General features: G+C 44.3%; 1 protein-coding gene across 1 annotated transcript; it reads right to left on the bottom strand.

Annotated features, from left to right (window-relative positions):
• Window positions 1–300: 300 nt before the first annotated feature.
• LOC121875559 lies at window positions 301–2910 on the bottom strand. The gene is made up of 5 exons (XM_042380152.1): window positions 2736–2910; window positions 2326–2387; window positions 1839–1929; window positions 969–1145; window positions 301–574 (listed from the first exon to the last, which is right to left on the bottom strand). The coding sequence occupies exons 1-5, from the start codon at window positions 2905–2907 to the stop codon at window positions 345–347; spliced, it is 732 nt and encodes a 243-aa protein (XP_042236086.1). The 5' UTR covers window positions 2908–2910; the 3' UTR covers window positions 301–344.
• Between the last annotated feature and the right edge of the window lie 8048 nt (window positions 2911–10958).

Here is a 10958-nt window from a genome sequence, read left to right as displayed (position 1 = left end):
TTTACTAAGCTCCAGGTAGTACCACCATCAAACGTCGATGCTCTATACACACACACACACACACACACACACGCAAGAACCCAGTAAACGAGTTGAATGGAATGCTCTCAGTGTTTGACGGATTATATGGTTGTGTGTGTGTGTGTGTGTGTGTGTGTGTGTGTGTGTGTGTGTGTGTGTGTGTGTGTGTGTGTGTGTGTGTGTGTGTGTGTGTGTGTGTGTGTGTGTGTGTGTGTGTGCGTGTGTGTGTGTCTGTGTGTGTCTGTGTGTGTGTGTGTGTGTGTGTGTGTGTGTGTGTGTGTGTGTGTGTACGACAGGCCCGACACCCTTCCTGAGGGCGAGGCTCAGTTGAGAGTTACATTGGACTGACAGAGCACCCAACACTCCCCCCAGTTTTGATCGTGGAAGGTGTCTCCTTGGAGTGTGTGATAAGCAGCGGTCCAGTCGCTGAAGTAATTGAAGGGGCTGACGTAATTGAAGGGGCTCAAGGATTCAGTGCTGGAGTAGGGCGTCCCATCTCCCCAGGTGAGGATGTTGTTCACCTTCTTGAGGTCCACGCATATCCTCTCGTTCCCTGCAGAATTACCAGAGCTTCAATTGTAAAGCTTTGAGAAAAACGGGAAGAGGGAACGGGGGGAGAAGCAGGGAGGGAAGGAGCGGCAGAGATGGCAGGGGAGGGAGGGAGGGATGGAAGGAGGGAAGGAGGGACAGAGAGGGAGGGAGAGGCAGGGAATTTATGCAGGATGGGTCGCTGCAGTCGTGGGGAACGATGATCAAACTCGGAAAGAGAGATGATGGAAACAACACGAGATGAAGAAAATGGTAGTACATAGAAACCATTAGGTGATACATTAACACACAGATATGTATACAAAAGTTTACAGTGTGTGTGTGTGTGTGTGTGTGTGTGTGTGTCTAAACACAAACATACGAACAATTACTAGTATATAAAAACGTAAACTACTTACAGGGGATTTGGTCGTTGTATTTCTTGAGGTCTTGGTAAGACTCACTGGTGGTGTACACGCCCAGGCGGGCACCAGGGATGCTCTCACAAGCTGCTGCTGCATTGAAAATCTTTGACTGAGAAAGAGCCAAGTAGAGCAGGCCGTCGCTGCCTACCCACGTCTTCCCATTGACGGACTCTGAAGCAGCAATGGTCGTGGCTATGACAGTAACATTAATATCATCAATACGATTTTGTAGTTTTAGTAGGAATGGATTTTGACTTTCTGTGTTATAGACAATGGAAGTCTGGTTCTTATACATTTTTACTGTTGGTAAACTTTGGAAAGATAATTATGCCTCTACAGCATTAACCCCTTCACTATGGAGACACCACTTATAATATTTATTTAGTTAACGCCAGATAATTTTATTCAGCACAGAGGGGATCCCGTACACAAGTGGTCAGCAGACACTCTCCCCTAACCTCCAAGAACGTGCTCTTGTGATAGTGGTTAACTTGGAGAATAATAAACTCGGTGATAGAAGCGGTATTTGAAGGCAATTAACTTTGAGCTCTTTTCCAACCATTCTATAAAAATCATCCATGAATCCCAACCTTTTGCGTCCGAATGATCTCAGACCTATACTTTTCCAAAGTGCATGAGTGTAACCCTGAGAAAATGAAAGGTTGTATTACTGGGGCACTTAGGATTTGGTTATTAACTTGTAACATTCCCCCTCATAACGAAGGGGTCTCCCTGGTAGACACAGATGCCTGTCAGTTTGGTGTTGGGCCACATGGGTCAAGGTTTTCTACCTCGTCGTTTGACCAGGATTCGTGAGACCCCGATGGGCGTGATTGTGAGAGAATTATGACCAACAGAACTCACCCAACCAATAGACGTAGCGGGCGTCTTCGTCAGAGACGACCACGGTTTTTGAAGGACCGGTTGTTGATAAGCGACACTCACCTCCTGCGGCCTGTCGGGAATAAAGAGCTGGACAATAATGCATCTCAACAACTGCTGAAGACTTGTTTTGGTGTTGTCAGTGTCTCAAGACTCTCCCACGCCTCACCAGCACTCATTTGGTCGGCTTGTGAACTTCAGCAAGTCTCTATCACATCCCATTGCCTTACTCCAACAATTCTTTCAGTTATCCTCCAACTTTTCCCCAACCTTCCTCTTGATAATATTTTTGCACTCCTAACTTCTCCATCACTTCAACAATCTTCCAAGACTCTCCTTCAACACTTTAACACCTCAGCATTTTTTCGGAACTATTTTTATCATCATCAAAGACAAGTGCCACATCCTGTCGTATATGTAACATTAAAACAACCAATAAATATGACAAAAGTTGCTTCAGAAGACTTACCAGAGTTTGAAATGACGCCGAGTCACAGAGATTGGTGGTCCAACACGCAGTGACACAATTACCTGTTAAAATTGGTCGAATTTAACACAACCCAAATGTGTTCATTAAAAAATAATAGACTTGAAGTAAACAATTCATCAGAACATGGCTGTGTGCTGAAGTTAACCCGCGTTTAGATTCTTACGTTTTAAAGCAGATGTTCTGCAATGTACGGTTAGCTTTTTAATGCATAGATATTAGGGTGCAAGGAGGTGGTGGACGGAATGATACAGGGACGATGATGGTTGGACACATACAGGGACGATGATGGTTGGACACATACAGGGACGATGATGGTTGGACACATACAGGGACGATGATGGTTGGACACATACAGGGACGATGATGGTTGGAAAGACAGCCGGACTCACAGAGGGAGGGGAGAGACACAGTGTATAGGGTGGAGGAGTCATCGACCTTCGTGTTCATCACCACCATGAAGTCACCATATATCTCACTCTGCACCATCTGGGAAGCCGCATCCATCATGACCCGGGAGTGTGGCGGCCTCACCCCCACCAGGAGGAGGACCACTACCATCATCCACGAGCCTGTAATGGGAGAGAGAAGTAGTGTCAGGTCTCTCAAGCCAGTGGTATTACATTATCGTCAAATAGGTCGGTTTTTGTTGGATTTTGTGATAACTCGGTTATAACTTGATGGGTTTGAGACACACACACACACACACACACACACACACACACACACACACACACACACACACTACGACTACTACTAATTTAAAATTAAATATCCTAATACATAAGTAGCTATCCTAGCTGTGTTGAATTACTTGAGCCGCAGATTTATGCGGCATTCAGTGACTGTTGCCTCATAATCAATATCTGCAACTGTTGTCGGCTTTGGGGCCGATGCTTTCGTTCCCCTGAGGCAGAGCAAAGCAGACCTCAGGAGACAGAACAGTCGACATCTCATCCAGGCTGTAACATAACTTCTGGGCTGCTGCTTCTGTTCGGATAACACCTCCGCGAGCCTTGCGTAGAAGCATCTTGCACTTGGTCCCATCCCACCAGAGGTTGTGAACACTAGAGGAGTGAAGCTGCCTTGATCAACGTTCTGAATTCTCTCCCCGTATGCCCTTATCTTGTCGTTCTCGTTCCTCCTGTGTGCAGCATCGAGAGCTAAGTTACGGTGACATGCGTCCATGGGATCAAAAATCCTGATGTCGATGAAGGCTCGCTGTCCCCGCGTCCAGAATCCTCGAGCACTGACGTCAGCACTGGCTTCGTTGGGTGTGTTTGAAGTCCTACGTTGGAAAATCTCACCGTCCAATGGAAGGAGGGTCGGTTCTATCCTGACATCACGGCAGATTTCCTTCAACATATTTGCTGTGAGATCCCTTACTTCCTCATGCATATGAAGCCCCCTTTCTTGCACACCATAGCGTGATCGACGTCTTAGGAAGAGCCGCACACGCATTGGGAGGACAAACCTTCTTCTGGCCTACCGAGCAATGGCATCTGTAAATTCTTGTTTATTGAGACTGAAACCATTTGCCCTTATCGGTAATGTAGTTAACCAGTTCGAGCATATAATGACTTATTATTGGGCAAATCTGTACACATAAGGTGTCTATTAGTATGTTTTCCTCTTTTCATAAAAATAAGTGTAAGAGATTCTTAGTTAAACAATGAGAACCATGTTTATATCTTTTTCATATCCTTGGGAGATATTGTTTCAAGAATTCTTTCATATTTACAGCCGCTGGCATCTGCGCCACACAGATCTGTGCAAGTGAGACCAGAGCGGACACATTTACATCTCTGTCCACAGTCTGTCTTGCAGGAACACTTGGCTGTTCCCTGCTATTGTTGGAAGGTCTGTCCAGTGTATTTGTCATATATCTTCTTTCTTTTTCCAGCCCCAGTTAGCAGGACTTGGAATGTCTGGTTAGGTTACTGTTGCCTGAACCCAAATCATTCCGCCTATCAACACACTTTACATGTTCCTTAAGGGCAGACCGTGTTGGTGGAATTGCATTATATGATCTCTGTTTGCGAGCAGATAAATCAAGTCTTGCATCATTGACACATAAAGCTGGATTAGACCTGTCATACAACACCACCACAAACCTTTCCAAGAACACGGAGGTCTTCTTCACTAACTGATGTAGGACACTGACTGTGTTTGGTGAAGGTACTGGAGACCTCCTTAAACACATTCCATGTTTACCATGCAGTCTTTTAACTTTTACCACGGAAGGCTGACACAACATCACAACCACTGAATGTATGGAAAATTATGATTCCAGTGGCTTTTTCAGGCCCTATGGCTCAACAACTAACTCATGAACAGGAATCCATCTTGCATAAGCCCTTTGACCAAAAGAAATCCACATTTCTTCAAGACCAATTTCTCCTAGTGATGTGAACACCATTACAGCTATGACAGTGATAGCTGTGTCATTGGCTTTTATGAGAACTCCTTTACTGCCTTCCAATACAGCTTGTCTTGCATGTACAAAGAGGCGAGTATCTGCCTCAGGCGTGACAAGAAGTTGTTACAATTTCATATTTTCACGATTTTATCCTTGATACATGATTTAGTATTCCTTGGCAATAGATATGTTAACAAAAGAAAAAGCTAAACAACAAATACACACATTCCTAATGCCGCATATATCACATATTTAGATAGCCTCATTCCTTATGTCGCATATCATATATGCGACATGAATGAGGCTATCTGAATATGTGATATTACCACATATTCTAATAGCAGATGAAACCAGCATGGGAAGGCGTCCCTTGGCCGATGCATCGCTTGATCGTCGTGGCAGGAAAATTCGGCCAATAATTTATTCTTAATGAAAAATGACGTCATCCACAGGCCACGTCCATACGATGTGATAAATACCCCGTACAGACCCAGGACCGGCAGTCACTCCCTCCTCCCTAAATTCAAAACCCATACAGTATTCGGCTGACTGGTCATCTCTTTACTACGTCTCCGCTGGGTCTAACTACGAGTCCTTCGTGTGTCCAACCTACATATCGGCTCATCATAGTCCTTCCCTTTACCTCTTAGGGGTCTTGTACAAGCCTTAGTTATACTAGTGTGAAAAGGTGATTTCTAAGAACTCCCCTACCTACTGTGAAACGTCGACCAATCAGTGATAAGACAAACTTACTTTACTTACTGTCATTAACTTGAGTAATTATATGACGAGGGAATCTTAGTTCTGACCTGTGTTTAGGTCTCATTATAATTATTATTTGTATGCAAATAATTATTTTTAAGTAAAATAAGAAAACCGTCACTTCGTTTTACCTACTTTCTGCCTTACTTAATCGATTACTGTTTAATTAATTACTACTTGAGTACACTTTACCTTGTCTACAGGGATGTAACCTCTGGTTGACATCTTGCTGAATTACCAACTGATCATTAAGTGCTGTAACAAATTACTATACTGTTCAGTTGAGGTTTTAATAATTCTTAACACTTAGTACACACTGAGGTCAAATATTGCCTGTGAAGAAAAATGTTTATAAGTACTAATGTGTCCAGGTTTCAGTTCAAAGAGTACCTGTGATATCATCCGGACAAGTAAGAAAAAAAATGAGTAACCAATGATTAACCCTCTTTCGCGTGTCACCTGTGAACAGAGCCGTGGGACAGGGAGGATGATGTACAGTGCAGCTGCATTTAATAGCATAAATAAACAGCACTTTCGGGAATGCTGGAATCTCTGGAAATTAATAATGGATGACATTTTTATGGTGAAACCTCACGTAGACCAGGAAGGCTCCAGCGTTTTATCGTGTTGCAACATTCACTTATTATTACCCTTTCCTTATGTGTCTCCTTTCCTCTTTTTCTAGTTTTTCTTTTTGTGTCACTTTTATTCCGTCTCTCTCTTAAACACAGTCCAGAAATACGTGGCAGAAGTCAACCACATGACATGCTCTATCGGCTCTCTTTCCTGGCGCTGGTGGTCACTGACGTCACTCACTAATCACACTCACGGGTGACATATGCTATAATGGGTCCTATTTAAACTTATTGAACGTTTTAGATGGCCGTTAGCTGTTTTGGTTGCCCAACAAAATTCATCATTATTGTGTGTTATTCCTCCATGATGGCATGAGTTGCAGCGTCGTAAATAATGGCACCCGGTCAGAGGTGTTCTTTACCCAGCCGGGCTATAAAGAAGGGTGTGTGCTCAGGTTAACATAGCAGACATGATCAACGTCGATACCTGGCGACACCACTGAGACTGTAAAAATACACCACACGCAACATGAATAATACATATGGCCAACAAGTGAGTTTGGGTACATGCCGGTGCAATATTCGACTTACTGTAATACTTGCACAACACATGAATCTTTACACATGCTGATAAAACGCATGCCGTTACAACACATAGCTACACACACATGCTATTGCAACACAAGACTACGCTCATGTTAGTACAACACATGACTACATACACTGGCACGAGTAAGGAAGGCAGCCAAGAAAATGGAAAAGAGAGTTGGTGCCAGTACACAACCTTGTTTTACCCCCATTTGGATGGGGAAGAACTCAGACTGGGTGCCATTGTGTATGACACTGCCGTTCAGGCCATCGTAGAGTTGCCTCGCAATAGCAATGAATTTGGGTGGACAGCCAAACCGACTGAGGGTCCGACAGAGGGCCTCCCTGTTGACCGAGTCGAAGTAATGTCAATGAAAGCCATGTCCAAGTCACGACGCTGTTCTCTGCACTTTTCCGGTATTTGACGGGCAGCAAAGATCATGTCGGTGGTGCCACGTGATGGTCTAAAGCCACATTAAGATTCTGGGAGGAAGTTTTCCGCCTCAGGAAGAAGTCTGTTAAGGAGAGGGGCCACGGCATAAGTAGTTGAGCCATATATTGTTTTCGCGGAATTGAAAAATTCACGCATCTTACGTTGATCCGCAAATGTTGACATTTCACATGCTATATTTGTCTACCATTCTTCTCATGGAAGGTATCACCTTTGGTCCAAGACTTAGGGTTGTTCTGCCAGTCAGTGAGAGCAGCACGTTTACTATTGACGAGTACTTCAATTTCTAGATCGTTTTCACCAAACCAATCCTGGTGTTTTTATTTGATCTGGCCGAGGGTCTTATTGCTGGATTTTGTGATGACAGCTTTGATGGGGCCCAATTCGACACTGGGATTTTTGTTGTTTGTTGGTGGGTTGTTTATCAACCTCTCATGGAGCTGCTCTCTGAAAGCATGTGCTACCACTGGATCCTCCAGTCGCTTGGTGTACTCTTCTGGAGGCTTGTTGCCTTCGCCGTTTTGGCGCACTTGAAGGGAGAGTTTGACTCTTACGAGTCTATGATATATGTTACAGTGGTTTGAGCCACGCATGGCTCGGGTGATGAGAACATCTCGGCGATATCTTTCACTGACGATGATGTAGTGAATGAGATGCCAATGTCGGGACCCTGGGTGCTGCCAAGAACCTTTGAACTTGTCGGCCTGCCAAAACAAGGTATTCCTAATAGTGAGATTGTATTCAGCACACTTGCTGAAGAGGAGTAGGCCATTTGAATTATACTTGCCTACTCCGTTTCTCCCTATGGTTCCCTGCCAAATATCAGCATTTCTGCCAACTCTGGCATTGAAGTCACCAAGGAGCACAACCTTATCTTCTCTGGGGATGGAGGTCAAGATCGACGTAAAAGACCTCCTTAATGTCATCTTCTGCATCCAGTGTTGGGGCATATGCACTGATGAAGAAGGCATGACGTGAGTGATTCAGTGGGACTCAGAGCTTCATGGGGCGCTCGTTGATCCCAACAGGCAGTTCAGTTAACCTATGTAAGATGGATTGACCAATGGCAAAGCCAACTTCATAAATGCAACAGCCTTACCCTTCCAGAAGAAGGCATAGCTGGACCACCGTCCTGTGTGTCGACCCTCGTCTGGGAGCCGGGACTCACTAATAGCTGTTATGTCGATGTTATACATAGACAGCTCTTTTTTCACAAGGGTGGTTCTTCTTTAGGACGTTCATTTGTGCCAGTATCCAGTCAGGTTGTTTTCTGTAGGCAGGCTATGTTTAGGACACTTTTTCTAGCCCCCTCCCCATGTGGGGTGAGCAAAGTGGCTCCTCGAAAGGGCTGCTCAGTTGCACAGACAGGACCATATTGCACTGCTGCCTAGATCCCAGTATATAAACGACCATCTTATCTATGCCGCCCATGTGCAGAGTTGTGACTAGAGACTCCTGGCAGTCATCTCTGCCTGTCCCTGTCGCCACTCGCCCGTCGCCATAGGACTTTTGGGGGTATAGGGGTTTTGATGATGATGAGCTGGATGATGACTGCACGTGAGTTGACTTAGTGGTGAGGCAGCCACACATCTTGGCTCTCCGTTTTCCTAATCCAGTGATGCAAGTGTTGTAACGACTGGGGAGAGGGAGATTTGCAATGGACTGCCTATAGCTCAGTTGGTTGGGTTTCGCCTTAGTAGCCTGTCCATCTTGCATTCCTTCATCCGCAGGTGTAGTCGTTGAGTTCCCATGTTGATCACCTGTTCCACCTATACCACCGTTGGGGTCTTAACGGAACTCTGTAACCATGTCTGCCTGATGCGGGGCTCCATCGCAGATTTTTCGTTCAGGGTTTACTCCTGTAGCCTTGCACCTACCAAGGTTAATCCTCAAGGCAGCGGCAGCGGGGCAGTGGTTGATTGGCGCCAGGAAGTGTCCACATGCCAGTGGGCCTATGCGCCGTCCCTCTGGGGCCCACTGTTGCTCCGAGATCCCTTGCTGGTCTAGCCTGGGCCCACGAGGCACCCAGTTATTGTGTGTTGCCACGAGAAGGCACAGCAGGAGTTCTGATGATGAAGAGGCTGTGTACTGGCAGGGGAAGACTTATGCAAGGTTGCTTCTCTGTTCACAACAAGGGCTAGCCAGCGGCGGAACCTGAAAGCGAGAGGAAACAAGCAGTGCTTGCACCTTAACACTAACATAATGCTGCCACACTAGACGCATTACACCATCCTGTGTGTACACACACACACACACACACACACACACACACACACACATACATGTTAGTACAACACATGACTACACACATATATGACACACCAACATGCACGGATATAAACAGTGGTAAAGTATATATATGTATTACCTGCGCCGTGGTAACACATCTTTCTACTGGGTATCCCTTTATTTCTCCCGGTACACGTTGTAGTTTTTGGCTGGCGTCTAGGTCCTGGTTAGAGACGTCCCCGGTACTATTATCGGGAAGAGAAAGGTACCATGATTCCACAGCACCACTTTTATAGTTCTAGGTTCTCTGCTTATGTTACCAGGAGCAGAAATCGCTGGTATTTGTACCATGAGAGGATGTTCTTGGTACCAGTATCAGGGCACAAGGCTCCCAGTACCAATGCAAGAGCTTCCCAATACCAACACAACAAAATGCCAAATTCTTAGCAACAGTGTCAGTGAGAATGTTCTGAGTACTGTTACCAAGGATAGAGTAGATGTGGTTCATAAACTTCACTACTAATAAGAAGTTCTCAACATCGATACCGACAACATCACACACAGGAAGAAGTAATGTATCAATACCAATAAGAAAACATTGGGTACCATTAACAAAATCCCCCTTACCAGTGCCTGTATGGTTCTTCCCAATGTCAGTCACTACCAGGAAGGAGATTCACAAGTACAGTACAGTACTAGGTAAGAGGCTTCACGGTCGGCAGCGGACGGGTGCGTCTTGTCTTCACTAAGGTCAACAGAGTAGTAGTGGTGGACGCACTGATATCACCGTACCGATATTCCCGGCACCAGCCAAATACCTCAAAGTATCGATACTGAAAACTAGGTTATCGAGTACTATGAGTATTTCAGTAAAATTGGCCAAATAATCATAAAACGTGAATATCAGTAATTTAAAATCTGACGATTCTTGAGCGTCTGGTTGTCCCCTGACAGGTAGCCACAGGAGGTACTGCAAGTTTTGGGGATTTTATTATTTACTTTATTCCTTTTAAAGAGTTACACGCTATTCTAATACTCAAATCTTTTATTTTTCGGTCAATGTTTACCTGCTTCCAGAGAGTTATTTTTAATCAAATTGTCAGTGTTTTTTTATCCATCTGATTCACCTAACCTAACCTAACTAACCTAACTTAACCTAACCTAATCGAGTATTACCACCCTAAAAAAATGCAGCGCGACTCTGTCTATGCTCGAAATTGTATTTTGTGTTCGTATGCAACAAGAGATACTTAACGCCGTTGTCTGTAACTCCGTTCATATAACATTAACGATAATGATGATATTGTTCTTAACCTTGGTCTTGTTCTTGGTCTTGTACTTGGTCTTGTACTTGGTCTTGTACTTGGTCTTGTACTTGGTCTTGTTTCACACTAGAATATACCATATCATCTAGTTGTAACTAACTACAGAAACATTTGAAATTATAGCAATTAAAAATAAACCAAATATAAGCAAACAATGAATGACGCTGTTGAATTATTAATGGTAATTGGATGATGTAATATTATTCTGGGTATTAATAAAAAAATAGCGAATATTTATTTATTTTGTAATAGTAAGGATATGTATT

The sequence above is a fragment of the Homarus americanus genome, unplaced genomic scaffold (assembly GCF_018991925.1).
Source record: "Homarus americanus isolate GMGI-L3 unplaced genomic scaffold, GMGI_Hamer_2.0 scaffold58957, whole genome shotgun sequence".
NCBI classification, from domain to species: Eukaryota; Metazoa; Arthropoda; class Malacostraca; order Decapoda; family Nephropidae; genus Homarus; species Homarus americanus.
Note: the sequence above shows the minus strand (reverse complement) of the source record. Positions and strands in the feature narration are given on the sequence as shown.

Coding starts and splice junctions, on each gene's coding strand:
- LOC121875559 (XM_042380152.1), bottom strand. CDS start 2,907: ATGATGGTAGTGGTCCTCCTCCTGGTGGGGGTGAGGCCGCCACACTCC. Junction 1,146..1,838: donor CCGCTACGTCTATTGGTTGG/GTGAGTTCTGTT, acceptor TTGCTGCTTCAG/AGTCCGTCAATGGGAAGACG. Junction 575..968: donor ATACAACGACCAAATCCCCT/GTAAGTAGTTTA, acceptor GTAATTCTGCAG/GGAACGAGAGGATATGCGTG.